Source organism: Ambystoma mexicanum, chromosome 7p (genome assembly GCF_040938575.1).
Source record: "Ambystoma mexicanum isolate Mex_15411 chromosome 7p, UKY_AmexF1_1, whole genome shotgun sequence".
In the NCBI taxonomy this organism is placed as follows: Eukaryota; Metazoa; Chordata; class Amphibia; order Caudata; family Ambystomatidae; genus Ambystoma; species Ambystoma mexicanum.
In genome coordinates, this window is record NC_090939.1 from 853,900,445 (window position 1) to 853,922,023 (window position 21,579).

The window sequence follows — 21,579 nt, forward strand, 5'->3', positions numbered from 1 at the left end:
ATGGGTGCAGTCTCGGTGTTGCTTTTGTGGTTGAAAACTGGGAACTGCAGAGGAGGAAAAGTTAGCTGATTTGGCATCATCACTGGGGTAGTCCTACTTGCGGTTGGCATTCTAATTATGTTGTATGTGTATGGTCATCTTTAAAACACTGCAAGACCTTGATGAGTTTCTCATTTCACAATAGTGAGAGAGCAATCTCTGTCAAAGGTCAATGATGTTCTTTCTGCTCCTAAGCTTGCTGGCTGCACTGCAAAAAGGCTAATGAGGAATGTGGGAACATTTCAAATGCATCAAGCATCCTGCATCAAGAAGATTTCACATTGAAGCAAGTTGGAAAACTGCCTTTTGTTTTCTGATGTTATTTTGTGCATGAATTGTTGATGCTTTTAATAGTTTGGTTATTCGTCGCAGGGCCCAAATGCACTTCCTTGGATCGAGTGTAAGAACAGCTTCCTGCATGATATTTCCTGTATCCAAGTTATCAGTGACTGCACATGTTCTTCATGATATTGATTTCAGATGTGTGAGAAATCTGAGGGCATTCTCACATTGAACCCTCCTAGGTCCCCTCCCCTCAGGTAACTAAGAGAAAGACGAGGCGGTCAGATCCAGACCTCGGGGGTGGATACGCAAGCGAGGATCACCTAGGTGGGGGGTCCTTGGGGATTGAGGAGAAAGACATGGTATCCCCTCGCTTCACGATGATCCACCCTTCATCCCCTCAGCTTTCAAGGGCTATTACCAACCCCATCCCATTCTCCCCTATTCATTTTGGCCAGATACTAGGACGAGGAAGAAGAGACTAGGAGGAGCGCGAATGAATGATCGTTGAAGTGGGAGCGAAATACAAAGTAACAAAAACCGCATGTGAGCGAGAGCGTGCACCTGAAGTAAAATGAACATTTAAAAAAATGTACAGAAACAAAAAGGTATACAAAGTAATGGAGGGATCGCGTGCGAATGAAAGCACATCCGTGAAAGTCCCTGATCAGTATACTGAACATTTAAAGTCATATGAGCAGGAAGAAAAGTATACAAAAGCAACTTAGTGGTTGCGTGTAAGGCAAGACAAGCTATCGAAGGTTTCTAAGATTCGGGAATTAGATTGCAACATAGTCAATAAATTGGAGGAAAGCAACTAAAGTGAATTGAAGAGAACCCATGAAGGGGGTAAAAGGGACACCTGGTTGCACGGCCTATAATGGGTAGATGTGTGGTCTGACAACTGCGCCCAGACCAGAGAGCCCTAACCAGTTTGGACATTGTGAAAACAAGAACTAAGTGAAGTGCTCAGTATGTTTTGAACTTGAGGAAGGGAACCCTGAGAACATTATGAACAAGTGTGCTCAAAGGCGTTTTTTGCTATTGAACTTGGGCAAGGAAACCCCGAGACCCAGTGGAATATTGCAAATCAAAGTGCTCCAGTGTGTTTTGGACTCGGCGAAGAGAGCCCTGAGTTTAGGTTGAAGATTGTGGCTAATGTGGTTTTGAACTTGAGAGAGGAAGATCCAAGACTTGGTGAAACATTGACACAAACAGTTGGAGAAACTATGTTGGGCCTTTGTGAAAAGAGCTGGAAGAAGCTCAGAACTTTAAGTTGAACAATGTTTAGTTGGCAGAGTATATCCCTGCACTACGTTTAGCTATAGATGCAAGGGCACAGACTTTTGATTTGGACTAAAGCACATTGACTTTCCTTGAGAGAGTTGAGAGAAACCCCATTAGAGATATAGGACAAGATAGGTGTTACTCCAACCTGATATTTAATAAAAAAGTCTTGTGGACATTTGAAAGCTGTTGTCTCTGTCATTTCTTGATACCATGACTACCTGACACATGGCACCAGTTTCCTTCAAATGTGGCGACATTTGTAGTGACTGGAGATTAGTTTCTAGATTATACGGCCAAAATCTTGCATTAGTCATAAATGGTGTTTTCAAGTCTACTAAATTGTCCCTCTCCTGATTAACTACACAGGAAACTTGCTGCTATCCGGTTAATATTTCCAGCAAAAGGCCTTCTTTGCTACACGAATCATGGCTCATTGGAGTCAGCACATTCAAATACTCTCAGTCTACCACAAATAATGCCACTATTAATGGCGTCTACCGCTCTCTCTTGTGGCAAGGAATTTCATCACTGAATCTGGTTAAACCACTTACCATGGCACCTATTTTATATGTGGAGTATCAGTCTACCGCTGGCTTCCAATAAACTGGGATTAGAGCCACAATATGCGTTATGTACTACCTGCCATTAGTTACCATCTCCACCTAAAAGCAAAAGAGAATCAGGATGGGGGACAGGACATTTGCTGAAGGTATGGGTTGTCCGATTCCAGGAGTAACATTTATATTTACTAGACATCAAATAACACCTCACAATCTCTTTCACCAATAAATCCTGAACAACTAGCTTTGCAAACCTTGGTATTGCAGAACCGTATGGCCCTTGACACCATCTTGGCCTCAAAGGCGAGCATTTACATTGTAGTACTATCCGAATGCTGTACATTAATTCTTATTTATGTGGTTAATCTCACAGATAATCATCTACATTAGAAAACCTGCAGCTAGATTTATTGGAGAACAGTTATATAATTTGTTGGAAAAGCCGCCCGGGCCGGTGCTCTGCCTGCTGGGAGGGACCGAACCACCTGAGCCACTTCTTGAGTGGATATGGGCACTTCAGGGAGGTCATTCACTTCCAAAGGCATCTGGGGAAGGTGTGCATGGGAGATAATCAACTGTGAGGGTGTGAGTCCCATGATGTGCTGTTGAGACCCTCCGAAAACATTCTTGCATTATCTGCAATTTCCCATGCTGCGCGGCCACCCGCTTACCTTTCTCATGCCTAAGGGCCCTTAGGGAGTTGCATGTGGCCGTCTTTTTTAATTTGGCAGCTAATAGCTTATTGGGATTTTTACCTGTGGAATAAAAATGTTGTTTCAAAAGAAGTATGGACTGGGCTGCCTTCCCCATTAGCTGCGTTTCTACAGCCCGTTTGGCCACCTGAAGGTCTCAAAGCGATCGCAGATTCCCTTTCAATATATGCTCTTTCTCCCGAACCTCCCCTTCAAGCAGAGCTTGATGAAGCTTTTTAGCTCTCCCCGTGCCGCAGACTGGTCAATGGTAATTCCCCTGATCACTGCCTTTCCAGCACCCCATATCGTTCTAAAGCAGAGTTCCCCAGTGTAATTTTCTTGAAAGTAATTCATTATGGCTTTGGTTATGTGGGCTTTCACAGCCACGTCCCCTAGTAGAAAGTCGTTTAGCCTCCAAGGGGGATTGGCTAGAGGGATGGGTGGGGGCCAGTGAAGCAAGAGTTTAAGAAGGGCATGATCCGATAGGGCTTTCGGCTGGATGGTTATCCCAACCACAATCGGAATGAGGGTGTTTTGAAATGATAAACAGGTCTAGCTTTGAGAATCCCTTGTGAACCGCCAAGTAAAAAGTGTAATCCCTCTCTCCAGGGTGAAAGAACTGCCATGCCTCTATGACAGAATGTTCCCTCAACAACGTAGTCATGCCATGTAAATTTCTTTTGTTGCTAGGTGTAGGCGCTAAGATGTTGTCCATGGTTGGGTTATTGACGCAGTTGAAGTCCCCATGCAGGATTATTTCCCTCTCAGCAAATTCAGCCAGCACCCCAGAGAACCTCACCATGAACCCCATACTGCTCGTCGTTGAGACCATATATTGAGGCCAATGTGACCCTGCGTTCCTCAATACGGCTGTGATAAGCAAATATCTCCCCTCCCCCTTCGACACCTTCAGGGGCATGCCTTTATAGACCATGATGGCGACACCACACTTTTTGAGGCCGCTAGATGCAAAGTAAGCTCTGGTGTACAACTCGCTACAGCGGTGTGCTTCATCCGCCACCAGCAGATGGGTCTCCTAGAGGAACACCAATGCTGCGTCCATAAAGGGCATACTATGCAGCAGAGCTTTATGTTTAACTGGCAAATTAAAACCCTGCACATTCAGGATAAGTCAGGGGATACCATCATGTATACCTTCGAGCAAGGTTAGGGTGAGGAGGGCCATCGAAGTGCATGGTGGAGGCCCCAGTGTAGCACAACTCACAGGAATAATTGAAAAGCACAATTGTGTGACAGTAAAATAGCCATCAACCATAAAGCTAATAACAAAAAGATCTCTAAATATACTTTGAAACCCATGTAGCTAATGTAGAAAAGGGGTACAATCCCCGCAAGGCACCCTGTGAATACGACTCCCCCCACAACCACCACCCGGCCCATCAGATTATGAAGAAACAATTTTGTCCATTGCGAGGGGATTTTGTGATGATCGATAACACTTCTCCTGTCGCCTATAAGATCTGAATCCCAAAAGGATGTCTGGTTGAGGACAAATGGAGCCACATCAATTAATTGAAAATAAATAAATAAATAAATCGGTCACCCTCGACCAGCTTTGAGAATGACTGAGCCATCGGAAGTTTTGCCTGAAGTAAATGATGAAAAAAGAAATGGAATGAACAGAAAAAGGGAAAAGGAGTCATAAAATAAGTAATCAACTTGCGAGTGTGAGAGTAATGGATGAAATATCAGTATTAATAAATAAGTAATGCAAAAATTCCATGATTGTTTTCATAAAGACATGTGTGTCTATGTGTTACTAAACCCGCCTTTCTACCCCTCTCTGAAGTTCAATAACAGAAGAATTCTTTCCAGGATTTGTGGAACGGAAAAGGGTGTCTCCAAGAAAGGAGAAGGAAAGAAAAAAACTCCATGGAGAAGATTTGGTTAGAAATGAAGACTTAATACCAAGTGTAATGGGATAGTGGAGAAGACTCATTTGAGATTAACCTGGAAAAATCTCCCTTGTCCTCTCCCTTTTGCGGCTGGAAGGAGTAAAAGCACGAGGCTGGGGGGGATTTGTAGGGAAATATAATGCAAAGGAGAGATGCAGAGCAACATGTTATTTTAAAAATGACATCTCAAATACAAGAAAATATCCTGCAACTCTAATCAAAATAGAGAACTACGATGGAGAAGAACAGATTTGGACTGTGTCCATTTATTTCTTTTACATAAATCAGGGGTCATGGATATGAAACCTACAAAAGTTTAAAAAATTGACGTTTGATCAGAGTTTTGATAGACCAGTGCAATGGATGAACTGCTGTGTTTTTGTTGAAAATGTAAAACCTAGGGTGACAGAAAAATGTCATTTTACAACCAGCGAAAAACCAACCTGAATCAAGTATCAGCTACAGGTTGGAACTCTGACATCTGGCATTCTGTTCAATTCACCCCCCAGTAAAGAAACAACAGAACCGATCTACCGTGCACTATCAAGGAGTTAGAATTCATGTGAAGCTCAGTAATGGGGAGAATGGTTGGGGATAATGGTTGGCCTGTAACTAGGTCACCAAGAGGCCGTAATTGCAATTAATCCCAAGGCAGGGTTTTTATGGGTTGCTTCTGTGTATGGTGGGCTTAAGATAATGAACAACTAATGGGATTTCAGCTTGACCAGCGCATCTGTGTTGCCTTATCTGAGATTTCCATCCCTAAGCATCTCCTGAGGACAGGAACCTTGATAACCGGAAAAGCAAATTGTTTATATGAAAATCTACCTGACCTGGCAACAGGTCCAGGGACAGCAGGAACAAAATTCACAAACCTGAGGACTTCAAAGACGTTACTAAATCCAGGCCCAATCATAAATACATACTACAATCCAAAGCTCTTATGAAAAATAAGACCGCCGATCTAGGAGAAATTTTGTGAAACATTGCCCAGGGCCACCATTCTATCAAGATGAGATTATTGTAATGCCCTATTAGGGCCACGCATCCAAGAAAAATCTGTATGCACTTCAAGTGGTCCAAAATGATGATATTCACATTATAAAACAAGTGCCATAGAGCGATCACATCACATCGAAAACCCCTTCACTGGCTCAGTATCAGAGCCAGAATACAATTAAAAATTGCAGTTTTTATCCAGAAGGCATTATGGCGCAGATCCGGAATACCAAAAAAGAAGAACAAACATCTATCAGCCTACTAAAATGCTGCACTCAAGAAACACCAGGCTATTGAATTTCCCAGGCCAAAAGAGATTGAAAGAAAATGGCAAATATTTCTCCAATACTAAATCCACTGCCTGGAATGCTCTCATGTGCTTGGAATGAAACCTACTATCCTTTCGGAAGAGTTGAAAACTCACTAATTTGAATGGATACTTTTTGGGAATTTAAATTACAATCCACAGTTTTATAACTGCATTTATAATTCCAAGAAGTAGAAACTAATTGGAAATTATACAATTGTAATTATTATTCGAATAAGGCAAAACATCCGACACATATGTTTCGATCATATTCAAAAGGTCTTCCTCAGGGCTGTGTTACATGAACCAATCATCATAGATTTAATTTATAGAACAGTATTATGCATACACATAAGGAAAAGGCCAAACAAGCAAATATTAGTGCAGCATAGATCATGTCGACATCCATCAAAAGAAGGTTTCAACCATTTCTTGAACATAAATTGACCACAAATAGCAGGTGTCATATCAACATTATTAAACAAATGGTTTTCCAAAAAGGTCCACAGAGAAGGAAAAAGAGGGGGGGGGACAAATTATATTCTGCATGGCTGCTTAGGGTTACACATTACAAGCAATAAACTCTCAACTTCCAATAGTGTCACCATCACCATAAATTGAAACCATGCCTATTGTGTTATATCCTCCTCATCCCTGAAGTTGAGTCATGTATCTGTTGATATATCTATTATGCTCACTAAACCGTTCATCTGGTTTATCCACCTACATTCGGCCTCCATTTAACACAAACTGCTAGCCATGATGTTAGTATATAAATTGTAGGTTATTTTTATTGGTGAATCCTTGTATAACCAGTTATACCTCACTAACCTATTTTAAATTGCCTCATAATGGATGCCTTAAAGTTCTTTAAAAAAAATATGTAAATCCAATTAAGCCTTCGCTTGTGGGATCCAATTGAAAGTTTCTTTACAATACCTGTAAATATTGAACAAAATACAAATGGCATCCTTATTAATATGACATGTGATACCTTTCCTTGATTGAAACTGAAAAGGGTGAATATAGTTAAAACATACCTTGAATTAGTCATAGTCTCAACACTTGTATATGGTTAAAGTTCCTGCTTAACAGTAATTGGATGTATAAAAATGGATGTTCCGGTACAGTTAATCCTTATAATAATTTATAATTAGTTATTTATAATGTGCTTAATACAGAGAGGTTTCTAAGCCTTTACCTGTAAATATTGATTAAAATAGAAATCGTGTCCTTATTTATCCAACATGGCCCTTCCTTCATTGAAATTGAAAAGGGTGAAAATAGTTAAACATACCTTGAATTAGTCACATTCCCATCACTCATATATGGTTGAAGTTGCTGTTTAACAATACTTATATATAGCTAATCCTTCAGGGGAGAAAGGAAAAGTCTATTACAAGTGGTTTCTATTCAGGATAGTGTTCTACAATGTAAGTGGGAAGTGCCATTGGATCTATAGCCATCCTTTAATAACAAGGAGGGGGGGCATACTCCAAATTCTGAGAGTAAGTTAATGGTGATATTCCAGTGTTTGAGCGACTGCCATTGTAAAATTCAGTATTTACATCTAATTAAAATAAGTAAAAATAAACGCCTGTGCAAGCACACTCGTCACCATCTCTTGGTTTCATTGTAATATAGGATTTGACATTATTTTAGTCTTTAGTCTTACACATGAATGGATGTGTTCCATCTAAACTTCAGGTCTAAACCCGGTTGTTCACACTTCATAAATTATACCAATTTGTATAAGGAAAATGTATTGACCATTATTGGGATTACCCCAATTGTTGTGTCTGTATTATTAAGACATTAATATAATGTCTAAATATTGTTAAATTTGGCCTTCAGAAAATAATTCCATGTCCCTTCAAGATATTTTTTATTTATACGTGATATTGCACATAAATATATATGTTTCTTAATATATATGGGGAATGGGCCCCTGATGATGTTGGCGTTGTATGAATGAACCTAGTTTGAGCCAAAAACGTGGTTTGGCCATGTTTAAAGAATTGCCATGTATATATACACATAATGCTCGAACAATAAAAGAAAGATCACTGAATGCCTGTTGCATTTTTTTTCGGAATGAATTCCTTATGCCCTCACATTATTTATATGTGCACTAAAATAAACTGACCAAAGACAATTCACATTATAAGTAGAGTGCCAACTTCCTAATCTATAAGAAGTACCTGCCCCAACAACACAGATTAAAACTAACCCTATTTGGGTTTTATAATAATTGCTATATGACCATAGTGTTGCGGTCCGAACACAGGGGGGGGGAGAGAAACTAACTACAATCCAACCCTTGCTTGATGGCTTCCCATGCACTATTTCCTTGATGTTAAATGAATTGACACACATGTCCTATCTTATGAGTATGGGGCTCATCTATAGCAACACACATGTTACAATAGATCCTCTTTGAACTCTCAATAAGAACTCTAAATAATTATTTGTTTCTTATTGTTATGTCTCATATGATTACATGATACAAATATAATCAATCCAAATTGGATGTTACATTCTTGATGGAAAAGCTAGTTCCATAGGTTGGTATTGTTGTTTTCTTATTGCTCAAAATGCAAATTGAAGTGAATGGATATATCACTTCAAAGTTCTTATCATATCCCCTTGAATTATCCCCAAATGTCCACAGTCTCTTCATCTTCTCATCAGTCTCTTTACCACAAACTAAGTCTTTACAGGAATACTCCCATCTCAGGATTTGAATTTAATCACGGTTCTATTGTTGGCATTTGCAGATCATTCTGGCTTCAATTTGCCTCAAGTTTCTCTCCCAGTCACCTCTTCAAGGATTGGCATGTACCATTTTGAGTCCCACAAACCGTATTCCAGCTTTATCCTCCAACTGGTGTTTTTCTTGCCAGAGTGTCATGAGGGATAACCTGGCATCATTGTTTCGAAGTGCACATAAATGCTCCCTTATTCTTATCTGTAACTCACAGATGGTGCTCTCAATACAGACAAGTCCACACACAATACAATACACAATGTACTTAGACCGACAGTTAATGAAGTCTCGGATTTCAAATGGTTCTTTTACATTAATCACAATATGCTGCATTTCATTCGGTTCCATGTGATTTTATTGAAAACATTTGAGTGAGGGATGTTTTACCGAAATCCAATCCCAGTTCCCCTATCATTTTAAGCCCATCCCAGACCCCTCGCCACCAGTTTTAACCCCATATATAAAAAAATAAACATTCTGTGTTTGTTTCATTATTATGGTTACGTTAAAACATCCCTCTGAGAAAATGATTGAATCAAAATCACTGGATACCTTTCAATCCCATGTTGGCACAAGTTACAGGTGCCACACTTGTAAAATCCCATCAAGTTTTTGTTCAACCAGGATTGCTGTGCAACAAAAGTGTTTAGGTGGGATGGACTAACCATAGATTTAATCATTGGCACACTAGTGTATACCAAATGTGAACCTTTCCCAATGTATTCTAGTAGGTCCGGATCTACGGTTAACAAATGCCAATGTTTCCTAAAAATCCTAAAGGCCTCATGACTGTTCCTAGAGTACCTTGTGATCATTCTTACCAAATGGCTATTTTTACTGTTCTCTCTCATTTTAGGTTTTAACAAAATCACTCCTTGGAGTTTCTATTCTGCTTTTTTTGGCTAAAGTCAAATTACTTTCTCTGGATCTTCGTAAATAACTTCTTTTCATATCACGTTCCTTGGAAAAATATGTTAAATCGCTGCAATTCTTTCTTGCCCTGATATATTCGCCTGTTGGAATATTGGCTATATTGCTAAGTTAATGGCAACTTGTGGCAGCCAAGACCGAATTAATCTCTTTGAGCTTTCTGCAAGTTTTGGATAGAATCCTCCCTTCTATAGCATAAAGATGAACACCTAAAAAGTTAATTGCAGCAGCATCTGTGGTACAAGTAAACTCATACTAAAATCATTATCATTCAGATAACATACAAAATCATGTAGTAACAGTACATTTCAAAGCCAAATCACCAAAAATGTCATCTATGTAACGCACCCACAATTTTACACGTGAGGACCAAGTATTTTCAATGTACACATGTTGATGCTCAGCAAAACCCATACAAAGATTTGCTAATGAGGGCGCATAGTTTTCCCCCCCTTGCCACCCCTCTGGTTTGTTTGTACAGTAGATTGTTGAACAGAAAAATGTTTTTCTTCAAGGTGAAATCTAGCATTTCTTCTAACATTACCAAATGCATCAAATATAAAGCGGACTTGTTAGCATTGATACGATCAATAGTCTTGACGGCTAAATCATGACGTATGGACGTGTACATAGCTTTAATGTCCAAAATAGCAAAAAATATATAATCTGGCCATTTGAAATGCTCTAATAGATGCAGCAAGTGCATCATGTCCCTTATATACGATGGTATTTTCACCACTTCACTTAATAGAACTGCATCAATATATTTTGAGAACTTTTCAGTCATCCAACCCAGCCCGCTGACTATAGGTCTTCCCTCTGGTATTAGATGAAATGCTTTATGCACGTCCGGCAAGAAATACATTGTTGGCGTTTTGGGGTATTTAACAGTCAAAATCTGTTTTCTATCTTCAGCCAATAGACCGGTCCTGACCCATTTGGTCACTAATTCTCCTGCTTGAGTATTGATACTTATAGTGGGATTTCCCTTAATTACCTCATAACATCTTGGTTGAGACAGATGTGCCTCTCCCATTCTGATGTAGTCCAAACCGTCAAGCACCTCAATATTTACCCCTTTGTCAGCTTTTTTGATCACGATATCCTGATCTTTACTCAGTGCATTAAGTGCATATCTTTCTAGTTGTCAAATTCTTTATTTCTCTTTGGTCTGTCTATAATGTTGTAAATGTCATGGGCCTTATGAAAGATAGCTATCACATTCTCTGTAAAAAAAAAAAACAGGAATAAATCTGAACTTGTCTTTCATTCCTAACTGTTAGATGTTTGGGATCCATATTGAGATCCTTCAAATGGTCCAATTTATCAATATTGTCCCTCTAGGTATAACAGCAATTTGGTGTTGCTGATGTCACTTACAGCAAGTGGACTTTCTATTGCCATCTCACTTTGGGTGCTACCCTGAACTGTTTCTTATGAAAATACTTTAAGTTTTAATTATTATTTTTGTTGGATATGTGGATATTTCTTCCTCCTCCTTTAGATCCTATCTTGTTTCTGAATGGTTTTAGTACCCGCTACTGGTGAATCTGTAAATCTTACTCTTTTGATTTGCACCTTGATATCTCCTTTTCTGATCCTTCCGATTTGTTTTTAAAAAAAAAACATTTTGGCTTGTATTCTTTGCCACTGCGCTTGCACTGGTTGTCTCCGATTCACTATCAACATCTGAACTCCCTTGTGATGTATGTGGAGTGGTTTCTCTCGAATTACTGTGTGCTGTCATCTTATTTGGGCTAAAATGTATAAACCCTATCTTATCTGTAATCCCGGTCAACTCTAAACAAAGTATGAGATTTCCTCAGCTTAACCTCATCTTGATGCATTTGTATTCATTCATACATTTTTTTTAAAATGTGTATTCAATAGTTGTGAAGCAGTCATTTGCTGGATTTCACTTTTTAACCATTCAATGTCAGTAACTACTCTTCTATGCTCTCGTGTGTCATGTTCAACTGGAAGCTCTAGCATGACTTTAGATCCTTGGTATATATTGGTTTACCATTTGTCTGGCAAGTCTGAACCCCCAGGCTTGTTAACACCTGAGAAAATTAGGGTTCCTAGACCTCTAGGTATTTTAGCCTGTTCCAGATATTGCTTTAAGGTGGTCATTTCCCAAAATGTGTTCATTGCTTTTTTTTTACATTCTATCTAAGCAAACAAATTGTGATTAATGTAAAAGAACCATTTGAAATCAGAGACTCCATTACCTGTCAGTCTAAATACCTTGTGGGAATGAAAATGGTATATGCCAATCCTCAAGGAGGTAACAGGGAGAGAAGCTTGAGGCAAATTGAAGCCAGAATTATCTGCAAATACCAGACAACAGAACAAGGATTAAATTCAGCTCATGATATCGGAGTATTCCTGTAAAGACATGGTTTGTGGAAAAAGGTATTCGATGAAGAGACTGTCAACATAGGGGGATGATTCAAGAGGATATGATAAGAACTTTGAAGTGAGATATCCATTAATTTCAATTCCCATTTTGAGCAATAAGAAAACAAAAATGCAAAACATATGAACTAACTTTTCCTTCAAGAATGTAGCACCCAATTTGGATTGATTATATTATGTAATAATACTGTACCATGTAATCATATGAGACATAACAATTAGAAATAAATAATTATTTAGAGTTCAAAGAGGATTTATTGTAATACGTGTTTCGATATAGATGAGCCCCATACACATAATGTAGGACATGTGTATTAATACTTTTAAAGTCAAGGAAACAGTGCATGGGAAGACATCAATCTAGGGTTGAATTGCAGTTAGTTTTCTACCACGTGTTCTGTCCGCCAACACTATGGTCATATGGCAATCATAAAACCCAAATAGGGTTAGTTTTATCCTGCTTTTTTGGGGGCAGGCAGTCCTTGTAGATGAGGAAGTTTGCACTGAACTTATAATGTGAATTGTCTTTGGTCAGTTTATTTTAGTGCACATATAAATAATATAAGGGCGTAAAGAATTAATTTCCGAAAACAATATGCATCAGGCATTAGACCATCATTCTTTTATTGTTTGAACATTATGTGTACAGAGACATGGCAATTCCTATAAAATAGCCAAACTACGTTTTTGGCAGCAAATGGGTTCTTTCATAAAATACCAACAACAACAGGGGCACATTCCAAATATATAAAAAAAAATATATATTTATGTGCACCATCGTATAAGTAAAAAATATCGAGGGGACACTGAATTCTTTCTGAAGTCCAAATGTAACAATGTTGAGACACAAGTTCAATGTTGTCTAAAATGACTGTGTTTACTCACACAAACATTAGGGTAATCTCAATAATGGTCAATACATCTTCCGGACACAAATTGGTATCATTTATGAAGTGTGAACAACAACAAGGTTTAGGCCCGGAGTTTAAATGCAACATGTCATTCATGTGTAAGACTAAAATAAAAAAGTCAAATACAATATTATAATGAAACCAGGAGATAGAGACCAGTGCGCTCGCACAGGCATTTATTTATTTTAATCACCGTGTGATGTCACATGGTTTTGCGCGTGATGTCACGTGGCAGATATAAATACTGAATTCAAAATGGCGGTCATGCAACCACACGTAGAGCACGTACACCAGCAAATTTGGCGTAAGTAGTTGCTTTCAAACCAAGAAGAAATCTTTAAGGTGATAAACTTTAAAAATTATGATGACTGAAGCCCAAAACTTTACTTGGGAATAATAGCAAGAATGGAATATGACCATTCATTTACACTCAGTATTTGGAGTATGCCCCCTCCCTGTTCTTCAACTATGTATATAAACCCAATGGCACTTCACACAAGACACTGTAGAACACTATCCTGAATAGACAACTTGTAATAGACTTTTTCCTTTCTCCCCTGAAGGATTAGCTGTACAAGAACAGCCATTTATATACATATAATTATTGTTAAACAGGAACTTCAACCATATAGGAGTGATGGGAATGTGACTAATTCAAGGTATATTTAACCATATTCACCCATTTCAATTTCAATGAAGGAATGGTATCCCATGTTAGATAACTAAGGACACAATTTTTCTTTTGATCAATATTTACAGGTATAGGAAAGAAACGTGCAATTGGATCCCACAAGGGACGGCTTAACTGGATTTATATATTTGTTTTAACGAATTGGAAGGTATGTCCTTTTATCCATTATGAGGCAATTGTAAATACGTTAGTGAGGTTTTACTGTTTATACAAGGATTCACCATTAAGAATAATTTACAATGTATACACTAAAATCATAAGGTAGCACTTTGTGTTAAATGGAGGCAGAATGTAGGTTGGCAAAACAGATAAAGAGTTTAGAGAGCATAATAGATATATCAACAGATACATGACTCAACCTCATGGATGACGGAGAGATAACATAACGGGCATGGATTCAATTTATGGTGATGGTAACACTATTGGAAGTTGAGAGTTTATTGCTTGTAATGTGTAACCCTAAGCCAACATGCAGAATATTAATTTCTCCGTTTGTCCCCCACCCCCTCTTTTTCCTTCTTCTTGGACCTTTTTGGAAAACCATTTGTTTACTAATGTTGATGTGACACCTGATATGTGTAGTCAATTTTTTGTTCATAAATTGTTGAAATATTCTTTTGATGGGTGTTAACATGATTTACGCTGGTCGAATATATTATTTGGCTTTTTGCTTATGTGTACACATAACACTGTTATATAAATGAAATCTGTGATGATTGGTTCATCTAACACAGCCCTGAGGACGGCCTTTTGAATATAGTCGAAACACGTGTCATCTGTTTTGCCTTGTTTGAATAATAATTAAAATGTTATAATTCCCAATCAGTTTCTACTTCTTGGAATTATAAAGACAGTTCTAAAATTGTGGATTGTGGTACAAGGGGCAAGTTAGTTTTTCGGAATTGCTCATTTTCAAAGTCATGGGGTTGGTGCCTTTTTTTCTTACACAGGCTTCTGCTTGCCTGACATTTTGTGAATATATATACAGATGTGATTAGGATATAAAGATCTTGACTTTTTTTTTTTTTTAAATACAGTCTTCGGAATACCTTTGTAGGGCTCAGCCCCAATTTTTTGTTACTATTTGAATAGATAGACGGCAGTGGAGTAGGTTGTGGTATAAGTATCCGCTTATGTCTCGTGCTTTATGTTATGTCTCAAGTCTTTTTCTTCCCACACCCTGATGCCTGTCTGGTGTTCATCGTGTAATAAAACAAAATAAAATAAATACTTTGCTTCTCTGCATCAACAGTAGGGACACCAGATACCAGGCAGAGGTAAGAAAAACACAAAGATTCAAGGTAATCTTTTGTGTAAAAAATGGCTGGTATTTCTGGTGATATCGCTCTTGCGGGGTGTCGCATTAAAATAATTCTTCATGTAAAGCGATCAACTTGAGATGCTCCGTTTGGTGATGTAAAAACTATTTTTCTAATGTGATTCATAATTATGCAAATTTATATTTTGAGCTTCAGAAATGGCAAACGTTAAGGGACGAGCCTGTCAGTTTGAGATGGGATAAGAATTTGAATATAAATATAGAAGTAGATAAATGGAAACCTCTTTAAGTCAGTACCATTTGTGCTATTATGATACAAATCGGGCCAGATAGGGAAATCTGGTGAGCCAATGATTAAAGTGGTCATATGTGTGAAAATTGCTATTTCGGAATGTTACAATGTTTAATGCAAGAAATCAATGAGATGACATCATATTAAATGGGAAGGAAACTGGGTTTAGAAGTTAATCCCCTCAGAGTGCCCTCTACATTAATATGCTCAATGACTGCATTGGGGTATGTTTACTGTGATGTCACTTTTGGAACAAAATCCAATTACATACATTGACTGACTAATTCACAAAGATAGGGTTTCTGTTCTATATTACATCCAACAAACACTCACGGGGGGAGGAGAGAGAGAGAAAGGAAACAGACAGTGAGACTCGCATTCTGAAGGTTGGGGTGGAAGAGGAAGAAGTGATAACAACAAGGAGGAGAAAGAATAGATTGTTCTCCTTTTGGAACCATTGCTCGTTTTTTTGCCTTGAAAGTGAGGCCTAGTAGGAGTCCCAGGTCTTCTTCAGTGGAAGAAACAGCAGACTGGCTGTGGAAGAAAGCTGATCCAATCTTGCTGACTGGTGCCCACCTGTTCCTAGAGGGGGGAGAAACAGAACCAATCCCAAGAGGGTGCCCTGTGAAAAAGCCAAAACAAATTCATATGCGAGTATGGGTATAACAAAATCTTAGTCCCTATTATTTGTCAGTACTGAGGAGTGGGAATATATTCATTGATTGTGTATCCCGACAAGTTAGGGAACATTTCAGACGTGTATGTGCTTCTGAAAAAAATATATTTTACAGACTATGTCCATGGTGTGTCTACAGTGAGATCCCCTCACTCTTTCTATGCGTAATGACGTCTAGCACAAAATAATTCTCTGGGAGTTAAATGGACATCTCACTGTGTGCATACCTAGAAAAAGAATATAATTTAAGTAATTCCTGGATATGCCATCAAGTAGAACATCGTTGTTAAAGCTAGGTTGTTGCAGACGAAAAGGAGAGGATGATTATTCTCTTGCTGTTTAAGGTGCCGATTGAAAGGGTACACTTTTCTACAGTAATTAAATAGAAAAACTATTGAACATGCATTTTCTTTTCTACAACCTACCTACATACATGAAGGTCTGGTTTGTTGAAATTGAATTTTTAGAATGCTGCTGAAATTCCGACATGTCTATTGAGCAAGTGGGTGGTATTTGAATAAAGGGGAAGTATAGAGTATTTTAACTAATTTGTTGTTTGTCACAAGTGAAAAATGTCTCCTGGACTCTCATGCATTCAATCCTTGGTTCATGCGCACTCAGAGTGAATCAAATGTATAGATACTTATGGTGGTGTGTGGATTACAAAAGTCTGTATTTTGATAACTATACGATTGGAATCAGTGGTGAACAAAGTGTTGATTGTTTCCTCATGAAAGTTCAATGGTAAAACATAATCTGTATCTTTAAACTGATTTAATTATTTCTATTTTGTTAATAAATAGACCTTCTGTGCAACCCTGTGTTTCTTGTCCCAAATGGGGAAGGAAGCTGTAAGGAATCCACGCTATTTAATTGAGGGTACCACAGTCATAAAAAGAACGTTATTAAATAAAGGAAAATTGTGTGTAGCAGGTTTGGGGAAGAGTCATAGATTTACATGAATTAGAGGTCGCCAGATTAAAACATCCTACAACTCTGAGGATAAATAACATCCCAGCCTGCCTCCTTGTAAAAACTTAATTCGCTCGAGGCATGTAAACGCAACCAGTAGAAGACATGTTAAAAGACATTTCTTAGTTAATAGGTATGCTTTCCGTTTCTAAAAATATAGTGATACAGTAGGGGTGCTAGATACAGTAGGGGTATAAAGCAAAACTAAAAGGTTTGCTTTATACATTTATTCTCTACCTTGCCCAATTGTACACACAATGCTGGCCCCAGACAGCACCGCCATATGATGCTGCCAAGACAGCTTGCATTTTATATACTTTCAGAAAAGGCATCAGCAGTCTGTTCCTGTCAATGTCGGCTTCGGATGGCTCACTTTCAGTCTCAAAGGAGTCCCCTTCCTCACCTCCGAACTGGAACTGGGAGAAGGCGCCTTCTTTCGTCCTCTGGTTTTGAAATCCTTTTTTTTATGCAAGTACGGCCTACCCCAGAAGGAAGCCACTGTGGTGTGGACACAGAATCAGCAGCCCCATTCCTGGAATACCCAAGAAAGCGGGGAAAAAGCCTCCAATGCACAAAAAACCCTGGATGATTGGTGAGAAGGAGCAGGTTGCTGAATCCAGATGGCTGGCAAACGAATCCCTTGAGGAGTGCGAGAGCAGGACTGGTAAGTAGAGTGGTGCAGCCGGAGGGAAGGCAGCAGATCAGTGTGGAGTACACATGTCGCTCTAGCAGCGTCCAGAGAATCAGACCAATGTGAGTGAGTGGAACCAGGAAGAGAGACAAAAGGAACAGCGGGAGGGAGAGAGGAGCGGCAGAGAGATCCGTGGGAAAGGGAGAGAGAGAGGGATAGAGAGAGAAAGAGAGCGCCGGGCGAGACGGCAAGAAGGCAAAGGACATGGCGGGCTGGACGGGAAGACAGCTGCACTAAGTCAAGGGAGAGGGGGAAACAGGGGGAGAGAGAGGCAGAGTGATAGGGAAAGGGAGAGAACCAGGAGGCAGAGAAGCCAGCAAGCCGGAGAGAAGAATCCAGAGAGCCGGTGCAAAAGGAAAGCAGGCTTACGGGCCAAAAGTGGAAAACATTGCTTAACCCAAAGAAAAAGACGGCATCAGGGGTTGCAACGCACCGACCGCTGGGAGACGAGGGAATAAGAACCTCCCACCAGTCGGCCATGTTGGAAACCACTAGACCGCGCGGCAAAGAAGACGTGATGGAACATTAATGGAGGCGAGTCCCCCAACTGCTCCATAGGCGCTAAAAAGCAGGGCGCATGACAGTTCCTCATCAAGCTGCCTAAGGTCATCAAAATCGCCTGTGTGACTCTTCAACGTCAATTCACTTTCCACTATTTGGGTCACACCAACATTGATTTTTTTGGAAGCGACCCCCAAGATAGTCATAACAGCAAATCGTCTTCAATGGTTTCCCTGCAATAAGAATGCTCAACTTCTTTTGGCGAAGGCGATTTTAAGTCTAGAAACTACTCTAACCAAGTATAGAAGGTATATTATGTTGGCCGAAAACCAATCGCATTGTATGCCCTACATCGCCAACATAGAATCATCAGTATAACCATAGGGCGTCCATTTTGTGTAACATCCGCCATTTGTTTTTTTCCTTTCTGTCTAAACGCTTCGCAAAAACGTATTATATTCTGAAAGCTCATACACGGTACGAGACCACAGCTTGTATGCTGAAAGAACAGCCCAGACAGGAATGCCAAACAGTACAGAAATACATTGTTTCCCTCCCTCACTGAGTCCTGGAAAGCTAGCAGAAACTGCATTTAATCAGCAGCTCAGGTGCCCGCCTGCCTCACTAAAGCTGTAGAAACAAGCAGTTAAAACATGAATTATACTTTCTTAGCGGTCCTCCTCGCGGATCTTCCTTAGAACAGGCTGACCCCTAGTTCACGAATAGAAAACCAGTAGATAACATGCTTTGGAATGCGTCTCTCCTATGAACATGATATATGGTGATTGTGCCTTAGTTTCCATATGGGGAGGGTCTTCAGGGGCCTAGCATGACGATGACAAGCCACAACCACTGTTCTATTAGAATTTAAGAGAGTTTTCTTTTCTAAAAATCCATGAACACCTGGAGCTACTTCCCAAGACCTGCACAGGTTTTGGCAAGAACCACAGCATCATAAAAAATAATACCCTATTTCCCTACTGGTAATTTTAGGGCCATCCGTAGAACTTTTTTCCAATTTACTCAGACAAAAGGCAGTTAAAAAAAGGTTTTAAAATAAATATATATCAATAACATCAACATACAAAATCTCCTTCTTTAAAATGACATAATTACTAAGAATATGATATAAAAGAAAGGCCTGGTCCATCATACTTTGCTCTTTTCTAAGACCTGACTGAACATCAGTTAAAACGTTATCCTTTTCTACCCATTCTTCCAGATGACTCAATAGAGTTTTACCATACATCTTCAACAGACTATTTCTCAATGAGATTGTTCTGCAATTGTTTGGGAACGACCGATCCCCTTTCTTAAAAACAGAACACGCACAGCTTGCTTGCCACTAAACTATACACACTACTCACCTCAATAAAGAGAACTTGTATAACTGGTACACATTCCTATTCCACACTTATGTCTATTGAATGGTGGTCTACACCATGCGCATTTCCAGATTTTTGTAAATTACAGGGTAATCCACCTCAACCCATTTGAGGCGCCTCTTGTTATTGGTCAGTTTAATATGAAACATTACACAATCATTATGTGACAGTTTAAGGTTCCCGCAGATGCTCCTAAAACTACACAACATGGGACGTGATCACTTTGCACCTGTTGGGACTATGATGAGAGAATCCATCAGAGGCTAACTGGTCCCTTCAGTAAGGCTATGGTGTACGTGACTACAAAAAAGCATCCCTTTTAAAGGCGGCCGTTACATTCTATAAGGCCAGGGAATTTAATAATGCTGCCAATTTAGGTGCAGAGGAAATACAATGTTTGGGGAAGGTGGCAATCGAAATCTGGGATACCCCTCGTTTTAGAACCATGTCAGGCAGCTGTAACCCATCAATCCCCCCTTTTAATTCTTGGAATTCTGCAAAGTTTAGCTTTGCATTTCCATAGTTGTTTCAGCTACTCGTTATACACATGAGAGATCCATAAAATGAAATGCGAGACATTGTTATCGTGATGCTCTGTGCGGGAGATGTGCACAAAATGTGCCCGAATAGGTTTCAATTACTCTCACAAAGACTCGTTTCGCAGGCCATATATGATGGGAGCAGGGCATCCAGTCCTGTTCCCCCCTCAACCCCCAACTTTGATTCTATGGCGTGTTTGTTCTTTCCAATTTGAAATGTAGAGAAAACTACCAGTTCCAGAATTCCACACAAAATTAAGACTGGATGGCCTGCTCACGGGAAACCTGAGAGCTCTGCTCTCTGAGCAACCGCTCAAATAAAAACTATTTGACATAGCCATTAAACAATTGTTCTGCTGGACCTTCACGTCCTGTGACATAATTGATGGCAAAAGCCCTGTTATACTTCCTGGTGGCATCACATTATCAAAGCGGAATAACGTGGGAAACAGCACATAGAAGGAAGTCCTGTGTGGGGGTTGCAGTGGAGCTGCACTGTACTCACAGAGGCCGCTGGAGCCGGTGCTGGTCAGCATGCTGTCGCTATTCTGGGGTTGTGCTTTTGGCGTGTCGCCAGCTCCTTCAGTGCAAAACGACGGACTGTAAAATGCTGTCCCCGGCTACTTCTTGATGAAAATACCCCGGGATTGATTTTTAAAAGTCTCCATTAGAATGAAAGTTACGCAGGTTAAAGGCTGCACGCTAAGGCGGCCCGCACAGGCCAAAACTCGCTTAGCCAGAGGACTTTGTATACGACTGTGTGAGGCGGAAGCTGTGTCTTGTTTTAGGCAGCAGTGACACCTGGTGGCCATAGCTGCGCACCTCCACCTCACGAACGCATTCACATCAAAGCCACGTGTATCTGTTGATATTGATAATGAGGGCAGGACATTCGATTCTCATAGACATAAACAAAGGACATCGCTGGTTTCGCTTTTGTAACATTACTCTTACATGAGTAGATAGACAGTGCGCGCTCTCTGGAAAGTGCCTCATGCAGGGCTCTTGCTCACCGCAGGCATATCATATTACGCTGAATTTCAAAAAGTTTGTAAGAGGCGGAATTCTGACTGGGACTTGTTGACATGATACGTATCGGGAAGTTTTCCTTCCACCCGCTTACTCACGGCGAGTGTGTTGGCGTTCCGCGGTTAAAGGGGTACAGCGAGACCTCTCAAGTTTTCAAAAGTGTTAGAACAAGGATTGAGTACTAATTTGATGTCAGGAAATGACATTACATGAAAGTTGACACCCATGATGTCACAGAACGTGACATACGAGGTTATGGCACGAGAAGTGAGTAAAAAGACCCACAAAATTAATAAACTAAAATTCAGATTTTCAAGACTATTCTGTTCCGATCGGGGCACAGGCATTCACTGACAAGGAACACCACATGCATATAACTACACAGCACTGGGTTCAACTGCAAACTGCCTTCC

The 21,579-nt window shown here is 39.7% G+C and overlaps 1 protein-coding gene across 6 annotated transcripts in view; it reads right to left on the reverse strand.

The window, feature by feature from the left end:
* Positions 1 to 20,896, reverse strand: part of UBAC2 (UBA domain containing 2) — a 1,796,755-nt gene extending 1,775,859 nt beyond the window's left edge. For 3 of the 6 annotated variants that reach the window (XM_069637021.1, XM_069637019.1, XM_069637020.1), the window contains exon 1: positions 20,643 to 20,894. Coding sequence is in view for 3 of the 6 variants with exons in the window: in XM_069637022.1 (XP_069493123.1) it covers positions 20,643 to 20,673 (31 nt within the window). In the remaining 3 variants the exon portion in view is untranslated. Of the gene's footprint in view, positions 1 to 20,642 lie in introns of all 6 variants that reach the window. The other 3 variants (XM_069637022.1, XM_069637017.1, XM_069637016.1) reach the window with 2 other exon arrangements.
* Between the last annotated feature and the right edge of the window lie 683 nt (positions 20,897 to 21,579).